At 39.4% G+C, this 25,790-nt stretch overlaps 2 protein-coding genes across 2 annotated transcripts; both read right to left on the reverse strand.

The window, feature by feature from the left end:
• Nucleotides 1-3,065: 3,065 nt before the first annotated feature.
• Nucleotides 3,066-18,915, reverse strand: LOC137956546 (uncharacterized). The gene is made up of 19 exons (XM_068804086.1): nucleotides 17,879-18,915; nucleotides 16,859-17,387; nucleotides 16,126-16,377; nucleotides 14,684-14,775; nucleotides 14,320-14,529; nucleotides 14,041-14,232; nucleotides 13,661-13,873; nucleotides 13,027-13,199; nucleotides 7,071-7,164; nucleotides 6,897-6,953; nucleotides 6,676-6,810; nucleotides 6,459-6,530; nucleotides 5,737-5,850; nucleotides 5,483-5,644; nucleotides 5,061-5,189; nucleotides 4,586-4,687; nucleotides 4,430-4,512; nucleotides 4,168-4,317; nucleotides 3,066-4,021 (listed from the first exon to the last, which is right to left on the reverse strand). Exons 1-19 carry the CDS (start codon nucleotides 18,389-18,391, stop codon nucleotides 3,403-3,405), a joined length of 3,891 nt encoding a protein of 1,296 aa, XP_068660187.1. The 5' UTR covers nucleotides 18,392-18,915; the 3' UTR covers nucleotides 3,066-3,402.
• A 2,901-nt stretch (nucleotides 18,916-21,816) lies between these two features.
• Nucleotides 21,817-23,817, reverse strand: LOC137956358 (uncharacterized). Its single transcript, XM_068803824.1, has one exon. The coding sequence runs from the start codon at nucleotides 23,815-23,817 to the stop codon at nucleotides 21,817-21,819; it is 2,001 nt and encodes a 666-aa protein (XP_068659925.1).
• Between the last annotated feature and the right edge of the window lie 1,973 nt (nucleotides 23,818-25,790).

Raw genomic sequence — 25,790 nt, forward strand, 5'->3', positions numbered from 1 at the left:
TTTGGATGTTTCACCAAAGTTGGTCACCTGGTGGCAGTGATTCAGACGAGTGCAAGAAGATACGACGACAACCAGGAGGGAGGATTCAGAGATATTCATCACTTTTATACCAAGTAGAAGAATTAGAAGGGAGAAAAAAATATTTTTCGTGTATTACATTAATGAATCATAGGTACTTATAGGTTACAGATTACAAAATAAGCGTTATCGAGAGATTACATGATAAACATTTTAGGGGGGGTTAGTGCACATGACTCAGGACATGATCTTCATGCGCATTATGCAGTTCATGTCATGATGTCGTTAGGGAGCACCGAAATTTATGTCATGTACATGAAGATACATGACTCAAGAGTTCATGTCTCAAGAGTAACGGGCAGAAAGTGTTTTCCGCCCGATTTTGAGAATCATCTACATGACTCTCGTGCGGGCTCTCTCTCGGCGAGCGGGGCTGTCTCTTGGGGGGCTCTCTGCCGCACACCCTCTTTGCCATTTCATTTCCACAGCCCTCTCTCGTTCCACAACCCTCTCTCGGTGTTGCCGCAACCCTCTCTCGTTCCGGAGCCCTCTCTCGGTGTTGCCACAGCCCTCTCTCGTTCCGTCGCCGGCCGTCGCTGTTGCCTACTAGCCCGTCCCCGTCGCCATCGTCGCTGGCCGTCGCCGTTGCCGTCGCCTACTAGCCCGTCCCCATCGCCGTCCCCGTTGTTGCCCTTTGGCTCGCAGCTGAGGAAGACGACAATGGTTTAATTTTTCCTAAGTTAGGAAAAATTAAACTATCTTCATAAAAATTATTAATTTATAATTTTTATTTATAAAATAATTATTTTTATTTATAACTAATTATTTTTATTTATTTAATATATTTATTTTACAGTTACTATATTAAAATAGTGATTTAATAGTCATAATTAAAATATTATTAAAATAAATATTTGATAAATTATTTTTGGCATAATTATGCGATTGCTATAGTTAATTAAACCAATAGTTTTAAATTTTGTGATAATATATTAATAATTAATAATACATAAAATATATTATGTACAAATATATAGTGTGTTAAAGTTATGATTAGATCAATTTTTTCTCTTAAATTATTCATTTTTAGGTTAAAGTATATCATATGTTATTAATAAATTAATAACTCAACGCATTACTTTCGTTTTTGTTATTTATAATGTTATTTATTTATTATTTGTAATTAATCATGTAGGTATTTCATTGGCTCATGTAATTACCATATTAATGTATAATAAAATATCTAATTCAATTAATAAATATATTAGTATATTTAATTATACATTAAATAATTTATTCGTGTAGTAATAATGGTTGTTTTACCTAATTTGGGGTTTAAGGATTGTATTGTAATTAAGTACATTGTAAAGGTTTAGAAATTCTCTTGTTTTTTATATTTTTCTCATGTTGGGGCACTAACACTGGAAACTGTTTTCCAGTGCACATGAAGTCGTCAACACTAACACAAATTCTTACCTGATCTTCATGTACATGACATGACATGATCTTCATGTTGGACATAACTTGATTTTCAAGAATCCACTTTGGGGCACTAACCCCCCCCCCCCCCTAATGTACGTGATAAAGGTAATCTACATGAGTGTTATCATAGAGAATAAATATAGGAAGATGGGGTTACAAAGAGATCTTCAATAATTTCACTTTGTTTTTTTTTTTTAGTTTGCTTGTTTTATCTATACTTTGTGTCTACTTAACAGTCTCGTGTGGAACCAAATTAATGCCCTACACTGAGTTGGTCACAGATCAACATGTTATTTCATCAAGGGCAGTTTGAGAATTTTACTCTTGTATCGCGGTTGCCCTAATTTTTTCTTTAAAATTGAGGGGCACCGCTATTAGGGTTTCATCATTTTAATCCGAAGAGCATCTCGAGAGGTTAGAGAGAAACACCTATAAGTGTGTGATCTCTCCCTTAAAGTATTTCATCTTCATAGTGGATTACTATAGCGACGAAAAACAAGATGGAGTCTCACCTTGAGGTGAATCTCTATAAATCTTGTTGTGTCTTTTCGTGCTTGTTTTTTCCTTATTTCGGTTTATTATTATTGATGTTGTTAGTTTGGATTTAAGGCATCCTTACATTATTGTACAAAGGAATAATTTTTTTGTTTGTTTGAAGCAGGCTTCAATCGACTACAACAACAATCCCCCCCCCCCCCCCCCCCCCCCCAATTAACTTCCCCATAGATATGTTGAATATCAAATAAGATGTAGTAGGGCTTCAACATGTATCGTCGTATCATGCGTATGAAATCCGATTCAAATTGGTTGATTCAGTGAATAGTATCGATGTGTTTCTAACTTGCGGTAGGTCATAAGCTACTATAGATGCCTATTATGTTTATATGTACAATTTTATATTGTAGAACTGAAATGATATATAAGAGCCCAATACATATCCCATAGATATGTTGAATATCAAATAAGATGTAGAACTTCAACTTGATCACATATCATATTAGCCACAAGATCGCCTTTGTCAATTATAAAATGTAATTAGGCAAAAAATCATAAAACATGATTAATCCTCCAAAATCCTACCAAACAAGTATATAAAACATGATGGATCATCCTATTATTGCCAAAATTTGAAAATGGTTGATCCTTCTTAGAATCAATCATAACGCAATAGGAACCCAAAAAATGTAGTTGTTTGTTGGGGGTTCTTCTGCATAAAACATGATCAATCAACATATATGATATAATTAACCATCCTCTGTTCATAAAGGCAAAACTTATAATGCATGATTGATCAAACCTAATGGGTATGAATGATCATATAGAATGTTGCGAGGCAAAAATCATAAAACATAATTGATCATCCAACATCCTATGAATCATCCTGTTATTGCCAAAATTTACAAATTGGTTGATCCTCTCATAGAACCGATCATAATGTTATAGGAACTCAAAAATCAATTAAAAGGTATGATGAAAAAATCAGAATGACAAACCATTTATTACATTGGAAGATAGACCCAAGTGACCATCAATCAATTTATAGTTTCTAATGTGCAAAATGAAGCTTGAAAGTGAGAATAATCTTATTTTGAGGGTTTTTTTGGTGTTTTTCAATGGAATTGATTCCAGAGCTGTCTCTATCTCTCAAGAAATCTTTCTTTGAACTGACAACACAAAACCAGTATTTTACCTCAAAAGTGGCCGAGTCGGCACTTTAAAATTGGAAAGAACAATCAATCAATAAATAAAAAAACCTCGGCATTCTTCCAGAGTTGTCTCTATCCCTCGTTCCTTTCACCTTAGGTGCCTCTTTTGATGATAAAATAAATGGCCATATAAGGAGCGAGCACCTTTCTCTGTTCACGCATTGCTTCTTCAAGCTACAGCAAACAAACAAAATCTCTAGACAACATTGGATCGACTTGATTTGCCCTTGTTGCTTTTTTTGCGATGTGATTTCTTTAACTTCGACCCTTTGACAGAAAGGGCACCTGAAGCACTCTTTCCTTCAAACTTCTTTGCTAATTTGACCACACTTGCCATACCTCTTCTCGCGGTCACCTTGTGCTCCTCTCTTCGACTTAACATCTTGCGATCAAGTGGCCAGTAAGCATAAGGCTCAAGCTTGCCTTTCTTCTTGACATCCCCACGTGCTTTTTTAGTTTTATATTCATTACCTGTGTAGGCCCAACCAGCATCTGATGTTTTCTGCCTCTTCCTTCCTTCCGACAAGGACTTTCTAGTCAAATAACTATAATTACTGGTCTGACTTCTAGTTTCTGTATCATGACCTGAATTGGTGCTCTCTCGCAGCTTAGGTCTAACATCCTCACGAATTACTAAACGCCCATCAGAATCCATCTCCAGATCATTATCCACATCCAGTTTTCGCTTGAGCTGCTCTGATGACCCAAGGGCTGCTCTTGTCTTTTGTCGGTCTAGGAGGTCAAGTGGGTCATTTTCCAATTGATCAGAAAGGTCTTCTGCCAAACTCTTACCTGCTGGACAGGTTCTCATTGACCTACAACAACAGTCACACTCAAGACTCTTTGATAAGGGAGAGAGAAGAAAATAACATGTAAATGACAACTTCCTTTCCTTCATATAAAGATGTGCATTCAGCCATTTCATGGTCAATGTATTCGTTAGTAAGTAAAAGCTACAGACCTCAATAGAGAACCTTTTGAGGTGATCCTAGATACAGCCCTGCTCCTTGCATCAAAAAATGAACTTGATTCCATGAGCTGAGTATCACTATTGTCTGCTTCTTCATCCCCGACATCAGAAAATATATTTGTGTGATTCCATCTGCTTAATCTAGATTTTCATGTTGGAAACAAAAGTTTGGTAAGACACTTAGTAATTGGCCAGACTGTAGAGTAAAAACATTTTCTACCAAATCTGATTAATAGTAAAGAAGGGACTGCACCTTGAAGTAGTTTCTATGGACTGACGGGATTTGGTTTCGGCCTCAGACCTAGCTGACATATTTCGTTCATTCCGCTCTTTGGTCTGATTATAACAAGAATCAATTAGTTAAGGTTACAGTAAAGAAAAAAGCACCAAGCTTTATAAGCAGGCAAACCTTTCTTATGTTGGTGAGAAGTTTCATATGTTCATCCGGCATTACAGCTTTAACAGCATCAAGACCACATTTCTTTACCAGCATTTCAAGAAGCAGCTTGACCTGATTTGAAAAGACATTGGATGCAGCTGTTTAAAAGTGAAGGACAATTAAACATGAACTATCTCAAAAGTTGACAAAGCCATCTAGGTTTTTTTTAAAACAGAGCAAAGAAATTGAACAATAATCATGTCCCTATCTTAGTTTTTTGTCAAATGTATTCTGCTATCATGGAATCAGAAAACTCAGTTAACCAATGAAAAAGATCAGGATTCCACATTCACTATTTCAACTTCCAAAGAATATTAGGAAACTAAATGGGAATTTGAAACAAATTAGTCACGACTCATATCTTTTTCATTTATGAGCTAGTGGAAGATCACGAAAATATAAAAAAACAAGATAAAACTAATTTAAAACATAATACAAAATAGACCTTGGCTTTAAAGTGATTTTTGCTGTTGTCCTGCCATTTCAGCAATCCTTCAACCATGCTTTTCAAGTGTGCCTGCAATCCCTCAGCTTGTGATTTGGCCACAACTACCTTCAGCAGACCTAAATTAGCCTGCATATTTAAACAAAAGATAATACTCCGGCCATTTTACATTTATATCTTAAAAATGAAAAAGAAAAGACAAGGAAAAGATGAAAGGAAAGTAAACAGAAGAACACATCTGTTCTTGATATTTGATAGTGAAAAATACTGAAAGCACGCAAACACAGGAAAGCGGGGGAATCCGACTTAATCACTGCAATAAGACTGCATAAACTTGCAAAATTGCCAGTTTACCAGGATCTAGAAACCCAGTGCAAGAGAGAGAGAGAGAGAGAGAGAGAGAGAGAGAGAGAGAGAGAGACCTTAATTATTTCTCTATTTTTTCTCTGCAACAGCAGGTATGCAGATGGCAGTAAATTGTAAGCAGCACTAATGAGATCAGAAAACTCATATGCCAAGCGGGCTAGGCCTTTTACTGCTGCACTAATCATGTGTGGGGTTTCACCAGCTAGGCCCCCAGCTACCTACAACATGAACACATAAAATTTAACAGCCGTTTGAAACTAAAAGATGGTAATTGTGCAGTTTGTAAAAGTGAATCTACTATACCCATTACCATGTTAAAGAAATGTTGCAAGTTTTCCTTCTTTCCACCCTGATCTTCATCTCCACATGCATGACCAATTTTCACCAGCAAGTCATAAGCCCTATTTCTTGTTTTCTTGTTGGCCTGAAGTCATCAAGAAAGTTGAATTAGCACAATCTTTGGAAGCTGAAAGTGTTGAATCTTAGGATCCATTTATATAGCTTTTGAAAACCTTTTGAGTAAGAGAAAGGTAAGAAAAAGAGAGATTTGTGGAGGAAGAAAGGTGAGAAGAAAGGTGGAGAGTTGAGAGGCTCGAGAGTGAAAAGAGATTAGGGTTTTGAAGTGAAAACCTAATTCCCCTTTCCTCGCTTTACATTATAACTTCAAGGTGCATAATTACATAAATACCCCTTATTACAAGAGCTGGAATAAGGCTTGAATCATAAAGTAAATTACAATGATGCCACTCTTCTCTCCTGATTTCCAACAGAAAGTATGTGGGATACCAAATGCTCCCTGAAATTTTCTGTTGCAATGTTGCACTGATAACAGATATGAGAAACTCAGGCAAATGAAAGCATGATGACAAGTAGAGGTTAAAGGTGCAAACCCAACTACATGATTCTGAAGCATAAACTAACCAAAGGGTATCACTAATATACATGATACTGAAAAAAATGAACAATTAGTTTTAGCTAGCAACTGGAGCTCAAATACATCTACCAAAAAGTCTAGGAGTGGATGCTAAATACCTCCTTCAAAGCGAGTATTATTTCTGTAAGAAATGAACTGATAATGTCATGTTTCCTTTGTTCTGATGGATCCTGCAACCACAGACCAGAAATTTCGCTTTGAATGATCAAACCAAATGGCAAAAGCCCGTTTTCCAATATAACCATTATTTTATTGCTATGCATATGGTGAAGACTCAAAACAGGATAAAAGGTAGTTTACAGCAACATTACTAACCCTCACAGCATAAGCAATTAAGAAGAACAAGCTGTCCAGCCTGTGACGCTTGGCTGAAAAGTGGCAAAAGGGCATCACTTCAATCATCAGCTTAAGTAATTTATCCAGTTTACTTCTTACAAATTCCATGCGTTCCTGACCACACGTTTAGCCAAAGGTTAGTCACAAAAACCATTTCTTGAAATAGGAACAAACTACCTTTTTCAAAAATCATGATATACCTTAAGGATGATAGAGAGAATTTTATAAGCCTTTTTCTGGACAAAACCTTCTTCATCCTGCAGTTCAGAATATCATAGGATTAAGTAACCAGGACCCGACCATCAAACAGGCTAATGAGAAATAAATCTCTCAAAATAAATAACCAGTGAAACACCATAGAGTCATCAGCAAACCTGTAATACTGGCTCTATTGCAACAAATATTAAGTCAACTTCCTGAGCTCCAAGCCCTGGCAGGAGTGATATTGCCAAGTCCAATAGTTTGATCCTGAAATCACAAAAAACAAAAAAAGTTTGGCCTCCTTGCTCCAAAATGGACAGAAAAGTTTTGTTTCAAGTACTGTTGTAGTGCAGCCCATCACAATGGGGTGCTAATCTATAACTTCAATGTCATAGATAGTGCTAAAATTTTAACTGGATTAGTGCAGCTAATAGTACACCACTACAACACATAGCCATCAATTGAATTTCTCTGTTATTATCAAATTGATTTTACCTAGACTAGAAAATAATGCAATGAGCAAAACAACTTGTTCCACAACATCTTCTGCAAGGTATCAGGTTATATGATCAGCAATTTACATCTCCATTATTAATTGCGGAACATTCTTCCACTGTTATATCTTGGCTTTCAGGATCTTCAATCCCTGCTCGGTGCCATAGGCATTGTTATGATGAAATCGTTCATCTATTACAAGGCTTTCAAGTTACTTGAAATCATGTCTTGTATATCAGCTAATCATCTAGCTGATGGTCCTGCAAAGTCTGGTGTATCCAGGAAATTTGTTGCCAAATGAGGGCTCTATCCCCCCCAGGCCTTGCCTCTTTTGTATTCAGCCTATATTAATAAACTTTAACCATTTTTTAGAAATAAAAAAATACAGCAGTGAACGACCAAGCCAGATATATATTTTCACAATTTGTGACTCCTGTGGCATAAGAAAGTATGTTGTCCACCATTTAAATAGGTACATATATTTCACAGTTCAATGTGGGTATTATACTTAGTATACCTAATACACTTCTCCTCTCAGTATTTTAGCTATCTATAGATACGCAGTAGTCGGTGTCTCAGTTTTCCAAGACGTCCGCCCATGTCAAAATATGAGTCTCGGGTATAATTACATAACATTACTTCTATACAAGGGGTAGTCTTACGTCACTGACGTCTCACCTGATATGCAAAACACCCCTATGGAGTCCTACTACTTCCATTTGCCATTAAAAAATAATGATGAGAATAATTAGAAATCATGTAAACTATATTAAATCCTTTCATTCTTCAAATGAAAATATTAAACCCCTTCATTAGAAGTAAAAAGCCCGAAAAAGGAAATGCCTAGGGGGTAGTTTCCCCCCTTGGCCGAGCAAAGAACCACAATAGAGTACCCTTCCACAACAAGAAGAGCCTGAAATCTGTCCAAAGACCTTGAAGAAGGGTTATTAACTTTGCCACCAGCTTCAAACTGACCAAAGGACACAGAGTATACAAAAAACTTCACCTGATGGGTCTCTTATGACTCCTACGTCGCCAGCCAGGCCAGGATTGCTCATTGAACTACAGTCAAAGTTTAACCCTCCAGAGGAGGAGATCACGAAACAAGATTAGGAATAGTGTCATCAGCTGAGCTGATGAAGTCCTTCCAATTTCTCATTGACCAAACAAGGAGGATCAAAAGTCCCTTACAACTTGGCTGACCAGAATAACATGATGGAATATTGCTTCAATGATACACCCCATGGGTTTTGTTTGCCTTCACAAGTCCATAGGTTTCATATGATGGTGACAATTAACATCCAGAAATATTTTCTAACTGAACTCCTTGGTGCTGAAATCTTTTAGTCAAGGGGACCAGACAAGGAGTACGGGAAACATGATTGCGGAGTCGGACCCCAGCAAGGTGTTGGAATTTCTTCCCTGTGTGAATCCAAGTAGTAACTTGGCCAATAATGCCACTAGAAATGTCTTTAGCATTGGAGTATTTGCAGTTGAAACTGCCATTGTTTCTTTCTCTCCAAAGACCCCAAGGAACATGAGCAAGGCAAGCCTAGAGGAGGAGCTTGCCCAACCAGCGAAGGGGGATTCGAGCAACAAGTTGCATAGGGCGAAGATATTGCTAGGAAGGCAGACTTGAATCCTCATGTCAATCAGCTGAGTGCAAAACTCTCCAAGTATAGGGGCAGTGGAGCAAAAGGTGGGAGATAATACCATCATCAGCAAAGAGGGCATTGAAAGGAGGGGCCCGAGTTACCTCTTCTCTAAAGATTGTCCACCGTCAAGATTTTATTGTGAAGAGTACTTCAGATAAAAAGATTGACCTTGTGTGGGGCAGAGAGGCGCCAAGCGATGGCAGCATGATGAGTCACATGATCAATGGTCTGTCCAAAATTTGAAGATAGGCCAAGGTAGTCGAGAATGAGCCACTATCAGTAGGTCTCCAGATCCGCTTGTCCTTGAGATTGCTTCTGATCTCTATTGGATTAAGAACATCTGAAGACTGCAAACATCCTGGGCCTCCAAATCATTTAGGCTGTGTCGAAAGTGGAGGTTCTAGCAACCATTCGGATCCCAAGAGTCAGTCGTAGAAATAGAGGGGCAAAGACTGAGACCATGTAAGGCAAGGTAAGAGGCACTAAGTGGTCCCAAAACATTCCACGAATCATTCCAAAATTTTGTTCGATTCCCATTGCCAACATAGAGTCTAATAGCTGTAGCGAAAGTAGGGAGCAGGAGGAAGAAGGATCACCACAAAGTTGAGAGCTTGTGATGCAAGCCACTAGAAAACCACCAAGTTAGATCCTGACAAAGCCTAGAAGCAATTATTGGTCACCAAATGGTTGTCGAAGACGTATTGATTTTCCATAGCCACCAAAGAAGGAGAGCAGTATACATGTCTTTGGTGAGTCTGATCCCCAAACCACTAAGGGCCTTTGCTTACAAATGTCCTTCCAACTCATAAGACGGTACTTAAAACTATCATATGCCCCCCACCAAAGGAAGCACTTCTTGATACTATCAATTTGTTTGCAGATGGAGGTTAGGCAAAGAAAGATAAGAAGTGAATAGGAAGGCCAGCAATGCAAGAGTTCGTGAGGATGAGAAGGTCAGCCTTAGTGAGTAGTCTTTCGTGCTAGGTAGCAAGATGATTCAGTCATCCTCTCGATTAGAGGAGATCAAATATTTTTTTTGTGGGTGGTAGTCAAATAGCAAGAACCCCAAATAAATTGTGGGGAGAGTGGCAATGGGCAACCAAAATAGGCAGCCATGGCATGGAGATCTTTTGCATCAATGTTGAAGCCCGTAAGTGTGGTTTTGCTCCAATTGATTGTCTGCCGAGAAGAGCCTCTATATGCTTGATTTAGTCCAACGTGCAGTCGCCAAACCAAAGGGTGTCATCAGAAAATTGAAGAAATGGGATGTCAAATTCCCATTGATTAGCAACTGGCAAGAGCCATCCAACTTCCTTTGTCGAGTATATTATAGATGGGAGATACTCAAGTTGAAGAGGAAGGGAGAGAGGGGATCCCCCTAACAGATACCACGACTGCCCTTGAAATATCCACAAGAAGAGTCATTGATAAGGATGGAATATGTACCCGAGGAGATGGAGCTCTTCATCCAGAAACGCCATTGCTTCTCGTAGCCCATTCGCTCGAGAATGTCGTCAACAAGTTGGTAGTCGATACGATCAAAGGCTTTCTCAAGATCAAGGTTAATAACGATTTTGGGCTTTCCAGACCTCTTAAAGTGATCAACCATCTCGTATGCTGCCATTGCTAAGTCAAGAATATTGTTTCCCTTAAGCACTCTAGCCCTGGTGAACAACCATAGGGAGAGTGACCTTAAGGCAGTGGGCAAACAGTCTGGCGATGATTTGTAGGGGCTAGAGACAAGGCTGTTAAGCTGAAAGTCAAACGGGTGTTCAACTGTAGTCTTCTTGCGGATGAGTGTAATAAAGGATGCACCTAAGGCTCGGTAGGTGATTCCTTTGAGAAAGAAGCTTTGGCCATGCTGAGGATGTCATCTTTTATGATCGGCTAGCATCAATGGTAGAATTCACCACTGAATCCATTGGGACCAGAAGCATGGTCAAATGACAAACCCAAGAAAGCAGTTTCAATCTCCATAGTGGAGAAGGGAAGCTCAGAGAGGGATGCAACACACAAGGCTAGAGAATCTGATGTGTTGGGCCAAGGGGAGAATGTAATTTGCATAACCAAATTTACAATGTAATCTTCTTTTTTATTTTCTTTTGATAATACACATATATATTTTTTTTCATTAATTTGGTGCTAATATTAATCTATTAGTGTGCGGCAAATGATAGAATCCTCACGAGGCACCAACTCCCTAGAAGGGGAAGTAACATTGAAGATAAATCTTAATAGGGTTGTGATGACCATCCTGAAACAGTAAACTACCTCTTCCTCCACTACCCTATTTCAGAATAGATTTGGAAGGCTTTTTTTTCCAAGTTCAGCCTTCAATATTGCCTTCCCTCTTACTTTACTCCCTCCTCGAGCAAATTGACTTTTTGTTGTGGGGATAAACAAGCTGCTCTCTTTTGATGCAGTTATTTGGAATTTTTGGAATGAGAAAAACCGACAGACCTTTGAAGGCAAGCAAAAGTCCATCGAAGGCATTATTGAGACATCCATCCATTGAATGCTCTTTCAGGCGAGCAAGTTCAATGGCTCAACCTCCCAACTACTCCTATTAGGCGAAACTAGAAGGTGACCATCAATTCCTTGGACCGTACCATTCTAAACCTTGTTGTCTGGAATCCTCTGCCTAAGAGTTGGCTAAAGAATAAATTTGATGGGAGCTCATGGAGCAACTAGGGTCCAATTGGACTGGATGCTATGACTAGACTCTTCAAGTTATATCCTCCTTGTTTCCTCTGCTCCATTAGGCTTTTGGGACCCCCCCCCCCCCCCCCCCCCCCCCTAACACACACACACACACAACAAGGGACATTTCTTAATGTATATGTAAAAATCTGGTATTACATGGCAGCATGTTAGTATTTTTGACACCTTAGCAGCACCTCATTATAGGAACATCTCTTCTTTTTGGACTTGGTCTTCGCACTTCCATGGGAGCTGAATTTATTTCCATTTCCTCTTGTATTTTTATCTCCCTTGGGAGCTTTCTCAATGGAGTCCATGTTCTCATTGTTATGTATGAAAAAAATGTGGATTGAGTCTTTGCCTCAATGGCCACATGGGAGGGTTTCTAGTGTGATTCGAATCTCACCAGACAATGGTGATTAATGTTCACAAAAAAAAAAAAAAAAAAAAGAGGCTCTTTCCGATACTCTGGCCACCTTTTTTTTTTTTTTTTTTAATTAGAAAAGGACTAGACAAGGTCCCTTGCCAGCCTAAGCATGTACTGATGAGGCGTGGTATATGCATGTGCTAGATATTTAAAACATCCCTAGTCTTCCCACATAAATGGCTAACTAAGAGACATTAGGAACTAGAGACAGCTTAAAGATGAAATTAAATCAAGAGAAATTTTTCCATATAACTCCAAGTGAAGCAGACATCATAATGGATTTCAAAGTCCATGCCATTATCAGAGACAAATGCAAGGCCCTTCAACCACCAGCAAATAGAATTTTGTATGGCAACTTTCATGTAAGCAAAGGTCCAAAGGTCCAAAGTGGTTATAGAGCAATTAGAAGCTTTATCTATGCTTTACTACTAGGACTTGTAGTTTCTATGAACAATACAAGCAAGCTCTTCAAAGATTCAAGCAGTTTAAAGGTTACATTTCCACCAGATCGTTGTAAATGGCAATTTGTTCCATTTTACAAGTTCGATAAAATGAAGTGTTTCATCTCCATCTGATCAGATTCAGAATATCTGTAAAGGCATTTCCTTTGTAGGCACTTATACTACAGATTGATTTTTCATGATGGACTTCCTCTCTAAAGGAGTCCTCCAGAAAAACCTAGTTTCCAAGAACCATATTTTTATCATCTTTAGTGAGAAGGGGTGGTCTTGTGCCACCAACTTTCTTTCATTGAGTCTCTTCCTTTTTCAAATAAAATCCAACTGGCATTCACAAAAAATAAGGACAAATGGTAGCCAATAATCTTCTGATGCAATACAATCCAATACCTACCTCATGATTGATTGTGAACCATCGCTAATTGAATCATCAACATGCATTGAGTTCAATAGTTTAGGTTGCTCCCTAACAGCCTTAGTGACCTTCAGAAGCTCCTGCATGGTATTTCTGAAGAATCTCTTCACAAACTTTTTTTCTGCTACTGAAGCAAATTCACAGATTGTAGCCTGGAAATCATGAAAAAAGGAAAAGGTAATCCATCCAAACCATCTCAGCATTCACACTACATGGATATCAAAATAACCAATAATGGCCCAAAAATCATTGAAGCAGATTAGGTAATTCACCATTTTTTTTTTTTACTTTTTTTTTTTTTTTTTTTGAGAAAAAATGAGAGTTATTAAAGATTAGCAGGTAATTCAAGAAATCTAACTCATGCTTTCTAACGATGGCACCCAAGAAGTGCTATTCAAGAGAACCCAGGTACATCAAGGTATTGTAGCATATTACAGTGCTCACCCACTGCTGCTATTTTCTCTACTTTTCTTTCCTGTCAATATCTTCTAATGATTTACTTCCTTGAGTCTTTCCAATAAGTATACAATGCTAGTTGGCCTCTTACAGTTGTTTAGATACATACCTATATAAAACCTTTCACAAACATGTAACTCAAAAGCAGAAATTGTACCTGCAACCATCCGCCACTGTCCGTTGAAGATTTTAAGAAAATCCCTGACAGAACAGAGAAAATTTCAGGAGCTATCATTCTCAATGCATTCAAATTCTCAGCAGCAACCTGCTTTGTGTAAAGACTCCTAGTTCTCTGTTCATGGATACTTGCTTCATCATTAGTTGGTTCAACATTTTCTTCAATCGCTCTCTTGTTCTGTTGAATCAAAATCTAAAAACCACCATCAGACAAAAGTGAGTTCAACATGTCATTGAAATAGGACAAGAAGGGAAAAGTGGAACATGAAACAATTTTGTTTTATGACACAGCATAGTTCTTTTTCCTGCCCTAGTACATATTGAAGAGAAAAAAAAGAGAATTTGAATCATTCAACCAACCTGTAGACCAGAACAAATTAGTCCATGCAAATCAGGCCCATCACGAAGAGCAGAGCACAATGCCTTTGTAAGATCACCAAAGCTTCTGGCAGTGTCAACAGGGTAGTTGCAAAATGCAGGAAACAAGGACCATAAAGAGTATACAAATCCATCCACAGTCCTTGATGACACTATCCGTCCCTCTCTCTCAAGCTGTTAAGAATCAAGGCATGCATAGAAGAATATTATGACTGGAAATCAGCATTAGAATCAAATAGGTTCTTCTAAAAAGGATTTTACCTCTTTAGACTTTTGTTCCAAAATTTCAACCAAGCCCAGAATAGTCTGTGCAAAGAAGCTTAAATGTGCTCCAACAATGTATTGCTTCAGAACAGGTAGCAACCAGACATTAGCATCAGATAAGTCATCTACATCCAAGTTGAGTGGCAGAAGGCTTAAAAAATTTTTAGGTCCCATGGCACCTACTGCAGACCCAACGCATTCAAGCAGCTGAAGATTATCAAAAGCGTATCCAGAAAAGTAAATTAACATCAGAACCACGAATATCTATTACTTTGAAAGAAAAAAAATTGAAAAGACTTGTGAAAGAATTTCATAAAAGCCTATTATCAAAGTATAATGTTTCTATCACTAAATGACATACTTGTTTCCTATAAATGAGGTTCTCATCTGAAAGTTTCTGCATATCTGCAAGGCTCTGAATACTCCCCCTCATTAGATGCATAGAGGATTCTCCTGTAGATTAAGAAAAAAAATCATCATACATCCAAAAATTTTCCTTTGTTTCTGAACAATGACAATGCTCATTATTCTAGAACAGGCTAGCGGCTCAGACTATCACTCATAATGGAAGAAAAAAGAAATTATACAGCCAAGAAAAGCAAACTTCATATGCCAAAACAAAATCAGTTTACCCATAAATAAGATAAATTTAAAGGACAACAAATCAAAAATCAACGCACATGTAGGAAAACTCCAACCAAACATGCCCTTTTTCAAAATGATGGAAAAGAAGTCATATTCAACTCCTAAACTATTTCAGAAGTAGCTTGAAATTGTTTCAAACAACGAGGCACGATTCGGAATACTAAGGAATGGTAGGACCAGTGACTCATCCTACATGCTGCAAATGCGCTTTGGCTATTCATATGCAAATGCTACAAATAATGGCAAAAAACAGATATTTCAGCTCCTTTTTGACATTGTGTTTTGTAAAAACATTTCATTCAAAAAAGAAAATTCTGAGAAAATATAAAAAAGATAAAGAACCTCACTACCATTTTGTAGTCTCTTATAGCAAACTCTTGCTGAGTACAAGTGTAAAAGAACGAACCACTTACTCAGACAGGAAGAATTTTAAAAAGATTAAAAAAAGAAACATAAAAGTTCATGGTCTATCTTTTCCATATTTTCTTCTTAATATTTCTTCATTGTTCTTTAATTCCACCTGGACTCTTTATAAACAAGAGCAGAATCTTTACAAATCCTCTTGTTAAGATCCCTGATATCATGTAATGGAGCAACCAAACGGCTACTTTGACGTTGTTATTTCTTTACATTTGTCTTTATGGTTTTTGACAAATTTTCATTTTAAACCTCAACAAATTGCCATTAAAAAAAAAATTAGTTCATCATAGTGAATATTAAATCTATTAGACATTGTAGAATAGCATTCAAGTTGTCAACAATTGTGCTTGTGAGTTCTGAGATCATTAGAACTCAGTGTGGTTACACTACCACTTGATTGATGAACACCACAAAGCATCATAAATTCTCTTCTGAGCTAGTCCTATCAATAGGTTGCACATCAAGAGCATGACTGAGGGAAAAAACATGAAAAAAAATCACATTTTTAGTATTCAGATTGCTCATAGAACTGCCAAGATATGTTCACAAACATTATGACTCCACATAAAAAGTCATCATCAAATGCCAGTTTTAAAATCCATGTTTTTTACAAAGATATATATTTTCATGTAAAAACAGTATTGCTTGTAACAAAACCACTAGAAACATTAATTTCTAGTACAAACTAGAAAGTCGCTTGAGATAAGAAGACGTGAGACAAAGACACAAAGGTTTTACCTAATTTCTCAAACATAGCAGAAACCACCTGAAATGACATGTCCCAAACTGCACTATACTGATAACCCAGCAAGCTTTCAATAGTGACACATATTTTTTCAATAGCAATTGGCCCAGACCTCTCAGGTGGATTGATTTTTAACAGATCCAGACCTTGGTTGATCATGTTTTCATCAATACAGGTGTCTATCAGACCTTTCAATGCTTCTGTTGCTGCAAGTATAGACTCTTCATGCTCAGATGTCAAAATTTCTGCAACAATACAGATGGCAAAAATCAGTTTTTCATGTTCATGTGGGACCAACACATAATTATTCTTGCAGATTAGGGTTACAATAATGTTTTCTTCGTTACAAGTTCCACTAGTATCCAACCATATATATGGCATATGTAGTAATGAACAATGATTGCTACCAGAAGGCACCCAACACAAGTGGGATTGGGTCACATACTTTCAACAATTTAATGCACCTTACCACCCACAATGTGCATTCAGGGTTCCGAGTGGACACAATGGGTTCACATTGAACCAAGTGGAAGGCAAAGTTTGTTGCAATGTTGTCCAGATCATCTCCACTCTGGGTGGCGTTATCAAATTAGAAAGACGAAATTCTCCACTCACCTAGTACATATTTTCCTAAATTAGGATATTGAAGTGGAGCTTCAACTAAGAAGGCCCCACTGATAGGAAGCAAAAGGTTTACTTATAGAAGAGAAATTAAAATCGAGTTACCTCCAAGAGCCCTGAAAATATTTGGCAACTTTGATGCACATATTTGTCTATTAATGGCATAAACTTTTGTGATGCCAACATGAAGTAAGCGTGCTGTAAAAGTCATCTCCTCTGCTGTTCTCTCCTTCACAGTAAGAGATAAGGCTAAAGAGCACAACAAATTCAATAATACCTCAGGAGCAACCTCAGATGATGCATTGGAGCAAAACACTTGAAAGGCATTCATAACATGACGGGTGACAATAGGTTGTTGTAGCTCCAAGAGTGTCTTGAAGTATTTAAGAATGTTTGTAGTGTACTTCATTGACATAAAGGGAAGACAATCTTTCATAGCTGCCAAAATATAAAGGACCTCCAAAGCTCCTTTAGATTCCTCTGTTGAAGCTGTTCCAGAAGGGTGAGACCCACCCGCAAGTAGAAGAAACCTTTCAAAAAGACTTGTGATGCCTTCGCTTGCTTGTGCTATCAAAGGTGACCCTTGAAAGCTTTTCAGGACATCACAGAGACATGAATGAGATTGTTTCCTTACCTGAAAGCATGAGGAAAATTATTCAATTAATAAACTCTCAGAAAATTGTGCACCAAAAGAGTGACTAACTGCTTGAAATCACATGTATTATACTTTCACAATTCTCAAGTTATGACAGTGTCAATCAACAATTGAAGCAACAAAATACAGGATAGTAGAAAATGTCAAAGACAGAAAAGGAAAACCTAACCTGATTAGAAAAGCCAAAATTTTAACGAAATAGATTCAACTACTTTTATATCTATAAAATATATACAACTTCTTTTGGAAAAAAAAAATAATGCATAATACATACATACAAGTGCTCAATAAATTAACTTTGAATGGCATAACAGATTCAAGTTTTAACAAAAGCACATCAATTTAACCAGAACAGTCAATTGGCTTCACACAAAGTTACAGCATTCTCATCACATATCCGTCTCCAGTTTCACAACAGACATCAAGATAGGCACATATATGCATCAAAGATGAATTATCTTTAGAAATACCTTTGGGCGATGATCTGTGAGGAAACGTAGAATAATTTCATACAAGGGAGCAATGTTCAACCAACTCTTCTTATCACCAACCATAATTAAATGTGAAATACATTTCAATCCGGCGTTTATGGCACCAGGGGAAACCGAGCTAAATCCGAGAATCCTTCCCACTGTCTCCGAGATTAGGCTTCCCTTCACTCTCAAAACTGAAACAGAAATCCTTTGTGCAGCCAAAGATAACACTGTCAATAAAGTAGCAATTACAGGGTCGGACCCGGAAGAATCAGAAGACAAACGACACAAAGAAGAAATCGTGGCTCCGAAGTAAGAAATTGGAGTCAAAGGGAGATTGTGATCTTTCAGCTCTTGAGAGATGGTGCCTATGACAGCACAAAGATGTTCATGATCGTCCCGGTTGGAATTCCGGTACCGAGCAAGCACCAAATCGCAAAGATCCTCAGATTCTTCCATTGAGAGAGGAATCCCGTCAGCTTGTGACGTTTCACGACCAGCAAGCACCATGCCTCGAGCTGCGAGTTCTTTTATCTGCTTGAAGTGCCCGCGTAAAGGTCGGAGAGAGATCGGTATTTATAGGTTACAGGCGTTATCTAGAGATAACGAATAAGTGTAGGAAGACACGGATAAAAGAGATTTTCCTGGTGGGAACGACGAAACCAAAGTCCGTTAATATTACTTTGCGGCTGGGAGGGGATTCAAATTCAACATCTTTTCACAACACAGTGCACCTGCAACTCCATTTTTTGGGCATTATGTCCATCAAGATGTCATCCGGGAGGTGATCCATTCCTCGGGTGCCCTAGCGTAAGTTTATTCTTAAAGCAGACTCAGGTGAATTTAGCTTTGATTCCGAATTTGGAATCCGTAGGTTGTAGAGACCAGCTTAAACACGTAGGCACCGACGTGATACCCAGCTGAAACGGAGGGTTGAAAGAAAAAAATGTACGGGATCCTGCAAGTGCGTAAACGTCAGGATTTCCATGATAACAGAGCTCCAACTGAAACACAAATTTCTGTAAACAGGGTAGAGGGTTTTTCCTTCGGCGGCAATTGCTCGTTAAAGAATACCCAATTTGAACAAATTTAAAATGTATTTATGATTAAATATATTTTTTTTGTGCGCACGAGTGAGAGTTGCATGTGTGAAAATCACGCGCTCTTTTCTTCCCGGATTTAAATTAGGCCTCGGATTAAACCGAAAGTCGAGGGAGTAAAAAAAAATACGGGAAGGAGAGAGAGGATAAATACCTGCGGCGGCGGCGGGAGAGCGCGCGGTGGCACGGTGCTGCCGGCTCTGGCGGGTGCGGAACGTCCCGCGGTGGCTGCTGAGCGACGGCGACGGGCGCCGCTGTCAACAGTTGCAGACGCTCGGCGGGCGACGGTTCTCGGGGGAAATCGAAATGCCAGTTGTCGGCTGAGAGTTCGTTGGATGGGTCTTCGAGCAGTGGAGACGACGATCGGCAAGAGCAGAAGGGGAGAAAGTAGCGGCTGCGAAAAGGGACGGAGAGAAAGGGAGGTCGGGTAGGGAGAAAGAATATCGATTTATCGGAATCGGAGACTGCTGTTGCGGGGCGTCGGGAGTGCTGTAACAGTGCGTCGTTGTGCGCCACTGTGAGAGGAAGAATAGAGGCCGTGGGACTCTCCAGGATGACACTGGTCCCATTTTTGTATTGTGATTCTTCAACATAATAAAACCCTAGCTCCCGTGGACGTAGGCAATTTGCCAAACCACGTAAATCTTGTCTCTTTCGTGGTTACCGTTTAATTTATTGTCATTGTTTTTCGTAACAGGGAGACCTAGCAGTTGTTACCGAAACGCGAACAGCAGGGGTTCTGCCACAGGGGAAGGGGGGCTCTTCGACAGGATAGAATACCAGCAGAGACTCGGCGGCGGAAGCACTATAGTGGAGGCGACAATGTGGCTCTGGATACCGTATTTATAGGTTACATATAAGATTTTACATATAAGGGAGTTTACGTGACCGTAGAGAGAAAATCTCAACTTCTCTTTATCATTTATCTTCTTTTATCTCAGTAAACTGCCGCCCAGCAATTTGGCAGCTTTTCCGGCCGTTCGTGGTTCGAAATCAGGTAGACTCATCCGTTTTTCACAATGGGACGGTCATGAAAGAAGGTTTCCCGGATAACAGATAACGTCTACGGCTCTGGTTGTTCTACGTTCTTCACGTAAAGAAGAGCAGAGCCAGTCCGCTCCGAGACAAAGGTGACTGTGCTGTTCACGTCGACGAAGGAACCATTGAAATTACCGGACGTTTCGTCAGTTAGACGATGCTCGGTGAACTTGAACTTCGACGGAGAAGACGTCGAAGCCGTAGAAAGAACGGCCGATGGAGGAGAAGAGCTCGATGCAGAAAGCATTTTAGGCGCCACAAGGACGATTTTCTTAGGTCGCTTTTCTTGTCGACAACTCTTTCGAGAAGAAAATGTTCGAAGGAGGGACTATTTGAAAAAGAACTATACTTTCGTCTCGAACCGGTGTAAATTCCAGGCCGTGGTCTTATGATAAGCAGGGTCCCATTCTCGAACGCCACCCACGTCAGTCTCGTCAAATGGGTCCCGTCCGATCTTACACGCATATATGTCCCCAGATAGCTAAAACAACTACGGCATCGTTACCGACTCCGTCGACAGTCCGGCAGGATTGCGCGGGAAGAAGAGCCACTTGGAGTCAACCCAAAACACCACTTGGGTCTTGGAAATCCTTCGGTCCCCACCGCCTGTAGGCGCCTGAGGCCATTAACGTCCGATGGTGATGGAGCTGCAAGAATGAGATTTTCTAAGATTTCATATTTCCCAATATGGACGCTCCATTTCCCGAGAATTTTTCTAAATATAATATAAATTAATTAAAGTATTTAAAAATATATTTTTTATCAGTTAAGTTAAATCTTGCACATTCATTTAAAATTAAATATAATAATGAGTGCAAATTAAATCAAATCCAATGGCTAAAATATTTAAATAAAAATAATATTAAATATATGAAAATTATTTAAGTTAAATAAAATTAGATAGCTTTTTAAAAAAATAATCAATTATTATTAAAAAACCTAAAAAAGAAATTTATTTTTTGAAACTGAAAATATTCATCAGAAACGAAGTGCTTTTAGTCTCTATAAGCGTTTGAAATGTCGACTTTCCGTGGACTTGAAGGAATCTATTTTAATGGATTTCTAACCAATAATTACCGGTCAAAGTGTGTCAAACCCTTGGACTGAAACTGGAAGCAATAAATTACACGGGTGCCACTGATGTACTCCAATCCTTACATTGAAACTATTTAAATAACGTGACGACAATCTACCGCGTCGGCTACCGACGGGAATATCTTCAGACCACTTGTCCGTTCAACAATGGCGATCGGCTCTGGTAAAGAGAAAAGATATTCCGTTACCCACCAATCTGGACTGCGGTCTGCGGTCTGCGGTCTGCGGACTGCGGACTTCATAGTTCGTACCGGCCCCTCCTTACTTCCATTAAGACGTCGTGTATCGTTATTTACAGATATGAACCATGATTCTGATCCAAGTCGCGGAATGGGACAACTGGTCACTGGTCACTGGTCAGTGACAGATCCCCCGTGATAAGATCGCACAAAAGCATAGTATCACTATATAATATAACGGTTTATGACGTAAAAAAGAACAGATTTTACTCAGCACATACCCACGAGCTCCGACCTAACGCCAGAGAGAAAAAGACAGAAAACTTTTCAAGAAGAAAAGGAAAAGAGCTTCCACGAGATGGAAAGAAAAGCGACTGTAAAAAGATAGAGAGATAGGGAACACGACAGCCGACGTGTACCCAATTGTGTATTGCAGAAGTGGAAGCTTAATCACTACTTTCTGGATATCCGTAGGAGGGAGGTCCGGCTCCGGTGGAGCTTTCCGGCCAACGGAGCTTGGCTTCTAGTATCTGTTCGGCAAGCCGACGTTCAGCCACTTGATTTCTTCGAACTGTCCTTCTAGCTTGTCGCCGTCGGCGGGCTTCTTCGACAGGGAGCCCATCTCCTTCTCGCCGTGTGGATGCCAAGTGGAGGGTCCGTTCTCGTACATTTGCCACGTTAGCCTCTGGAGCCCCGTGCCATCGATCTTGCAGGTGTAGATGTCGCCGTAGGCCTGAAACTGGTACGGCATCGAAAGGTTCTCCGCCGATATGCCGCCGTAGTTGCCGGCGAAGACGACCCACTGCGAATCGTTGGCGAAGGTCACGTGGTTGGCTTTCTCTATGGTTCGGTCGACCGAGCCCAGCGGCCACTGCGTCTCGACGCGACGGAGGCCCGTGCCGTCGGGGTGGATGAGGTAAATGCTGTAGAACTGCTCCGAAGGGTTGTGCCGGTTGGAGGAGAAGGCGATGTATTTTCCGTCCGGCGACCAGGTCGGCATCGTGTCAATCCATTCCCCGTCCGTCAGCTGCCGGATTCCGCCGTTGTGCTCACCCTCGACGGCGTCCATGATGTACAAGTTTTTGTTGCCTGTTCTTCCCGACCGGAATACCACGTATTTGCCATCCGGAGATACGGAGGGGAAGGCGTTATTGCCGGTACTCTCCTTGGTGAGGATCTTCACCTCCGAAGGGACTTCATCTCTGTCGTCTGTCAAATCCGGTTCGTTGAACTTCACCCGTGCTATGTTGACTTTATAATCCGAACCCTGGAAGATCATCCCCACGGACGTGTACAATACCCCTTTCTCCGTCGGGCTCCACGCCACCGAAAACGCGATCTGGTTGTTCAGCACCGACCATCTCTTCGTCCCGTCCGTTCTGATCACGCGAATGCCCATAGCGCGATCGAAGCCCATGTCGAAGTCGGGATTGGTGGCGACGTAACGACCGTCCGGAGATAAAGACGGGCAGTCCCCGTTGATTCGGATCATGCGAAGATCCTTCACCGGCGAGTCGATCTCCTCCAGATGCGGCATTGTCAGCTCGCCGGACTCGCAGTCGCCTCTGAACCGGTGGTAACCCAGGATTCCGGAGTCGGGAGAAAAGAAGGGATTGTAGTGGTTCGATGTCGGATTGATAAGCTCCGTCACCTGCTGGAACGACTTTGTTTCGAGGTCGAAGAGCTCGACATGTCTGTAGTAGCTCCCATGCCGTCGAGTCACAAGGGCAACTTTTTTGCCATCGTGCGATACTGATGGAGTGAAAGCATGGACTCCCGGCGGAGTGATCCTCTCGGCTTGGAGGAATTCACCGTCGACCGGTAAATTCTCCGGAAGTTCGACTCTGAAGACACTAAACCATCCATCCTCAGCTTTCCGGTGGAAGAAGATGGTCGAATCGCCCAACCACGACGGCCAACCGCCGTTATCGCATATAACAGTGCGTGTCGCGGGATCAGATTCTCTGAAAACGACGACATCTGTGGGATTTTCTTTATGATCCTTCGGGTCCCATGGCTGCCACTTCTTCGTAACGTACGACGCAACAGCGATATACTTGCCGGATCTCGACACCGCCGGACTGAAATCGGAGGTACCGAACGGCGTCAACCTCCGGAACGCCTTCTTTTCCTCCGTTAAAGTAGCGGAATAAACAGCAGTCCAGCAACTTGGCACTTTCTCCCCCGGTTCGTGATTCGACACCAGGTACAGCTGCCCGTTCGTCAGCACCGGGCGATCGTGGAAGAGGCTTCCGGGAATAGACGGAAGCTGCTCAGGCTCGGGATTCTCCGGGCGGTTGACGTACACCAACCCACGGCCGCTTCGCTCGGAGACGAAGACGAGGCTCCCGTCTTCGTCGAGGAACTGACCGTTGAAGTTGACGGAGACGCCGTCAGTGAGACGTCGCTCGGTGAATTTCACCTGTTCGCCGTCGAATTTTGGGGGAATGTTGACGGAGAAGATGTCAAAGCCGTAACAAGTGCGGCCGACGGCGGAGTAAATGACGGTTCCAGTGGGCGCCATCGTTGTCGGAGGTTTTGCAGTCGCAGATTGAAGACTGCGATGATTTGTGAGCATTTTATAGGCGCTAAAAGGAAAGAGAAGAAGTAACAATAGTATTTGTTAGACTCCACGAGCATGAGACGCTCCTAAGAATTGTTCGCTCACGTGGGCGATTTTGATCGGGTTCACGACAGGCGATCTGCAACCGGAAACAACAAATACGGGGATTAAGCGTTACCACGTGATCCAATGCAAGAAAAATATATTCCCTAATTACAAAGTTTGAACATGGTTTTAATAATTTATTGGGTTTTATATTATTTCCTATTTGTATACTATCATTAAACTTAGGTATATATTTTTAAATTTCATAATACTATTTGAATTGATTTATATTATAAATATTTGATTTATATTTATATTATAAATATAAAATCCCTATGATGCCACGATGGGCCACCACCACTTAGCGGCGGCGGGCGGACAAGATTAAAAGAGGATGGATATTCCGGCTAAAGAACAGAATTAGCGTGGCATGATTGCGGTGGTCGTCACGCGCTTCTCGTGCATTGCGACTCGAATTTGCATGGGACGCAGGACGCCACGTCAAGACGTCAAAGAGGTGAGGCACGCTTCCCACTATCCACTAACCATATCAGACTTGGACTGGAGCTCGTTGTCTCTATCAGGAGCCAGGATTTATAGGTTGACTCGACTCACGATTCGAACGAGTTACAGGAATCGTGCAGAGACGAGACTAAAATACCTCAAAGGGGATAAAAAATTACTATAAAATGATTATTAATATAATATTATATTAAGGTTCTTTAAATTTACTAATTAATTGTTCACTTATCGGCTGACCCGGTGGACGAGCAGCATCTCCAAAAACCCCTGAAACGGTGTCGCCATTAAGGCCAACGCTCGAGCATTTCTCGGAAAAAATGGATCTGAGAGCCTTCTAACCTGGAGTTATTTACGCAAGATCTGAAATCGACAGGATTCCTCTTTCAGATTGAACAGAGAATCCTTACTTACTCTGGCGGAAAGTTTTTAATTGCCCATTTTTTTATTTCTTAATGTAAAGTATTAATTACATATTTTACTAAATTACTTATTTTTTAACAAATTTTAATAAAAATAACTATTTTTAAAACTTATTACAAAAAATACCTAACTTTGACCCATCAACAATACATGTGTATAGTCAAGAACCACGTGTCAACTTTGACCACTAATGAGGTGCCACGCCTATATCAAAATTTTACACTTTTCATTACCTTCAATTTAATAGATAAAAAAATTATTTATTAATTATTTTAAAAATATTTTTTTCTCATATAATTAATACATTACACTATATATTTAAGATATTTTTTAATTTAAATCAATATTTTATAACATTTTAATTTCATTTTTATAAAAATATTTTTTGTTGGTACACATCTTATTACGTTCCTTTTATAATACCAAATATTAATTAGTTAAAAATCAAATTATAATCTATTTAGCATATTTCATTATAGATTTAAGATATTTTAAAATTTTATTAAAATATTTTATTTTTAAAAATCTTATTTTTCTGTACGTGTTTAGTTACCTTAAATTATATTTTAGTGATATATAAAATTTGTATATTAATTAATTAAAAATTATATTATAATCTAGGGAACACATTTCAATTGAAGACCTTTTATTTATAATAATAAAATATAAAATTAATATATTAATTAATTAATTAACTTTAATTTCTATTTTATTATTGTAAATAGAATCTAATAAAACGTGTACTGATAAATAAGATTTTTAAAACTAAAATAAAATTTAAATTATAAAAATATCTTAAATTGATAATGAAAAGGTGTTAACTATATTAGAAAAATATTTTTAAGTAATTAATATAAAATTTTGATATTTTATTACAATAAACAAAAGGCAATGAAACATGTACCTATAAATAACATTTTTAAAATAAAATTATTTTTAAAATATAA

This window comes from Aristolochia californica, unplaced genomic scaffold (genome assembly GCF_029961685.1).
Source record: "Aristolochia californica isolate CCGP_79_NKW_82.1479 unplaced genomic scaffold, dmAriCali1.0.hap1 SCAF_2, whole genome shotgun sequence".
Lineage (NCBI taxonomy): Eukaryota > Viridiplantae > Streptophyta > Magnoliopsida > Piperales > Aristolochiaceae > Aristolochia > Aristolochia californica.

What these genes read in the sequence shown, in the direction of transcription:
- LOC137956546 (XM_068804086.1), bottom strand. Translation starts at nt 18,391, where the DNA reads ATGGTGCTTGCTGGTCGTGAAACGTCACAAGCTGACGGGATTCCTCTC. An exon ending in ACCTCATTTATAGGAAACAA is followed by an intron (nt 14,530 to 14,683) that starts GTATGTCATTTA and finishes GATAATCTTCAG; the next exon opens with CTGCTTGAATGCGTTGGGTC. An exon ending in TTCTCTCTATCATCCTTAAG is followed by an intron (nt 6,811 to 6,896) that starts GTATATCATGAT and finishes ACGTGTGGTCAG; the next exon opens with GAACGCATGGAATTTGTAAG.
- LOC137956358 (XM_068803824.1), bottom strand. Translation starts at nt 23,817, where the DNA reads ATGGCGCCCACTGGAACCGTCATTTACTCCGCCGTCGGCCGCACTTGT.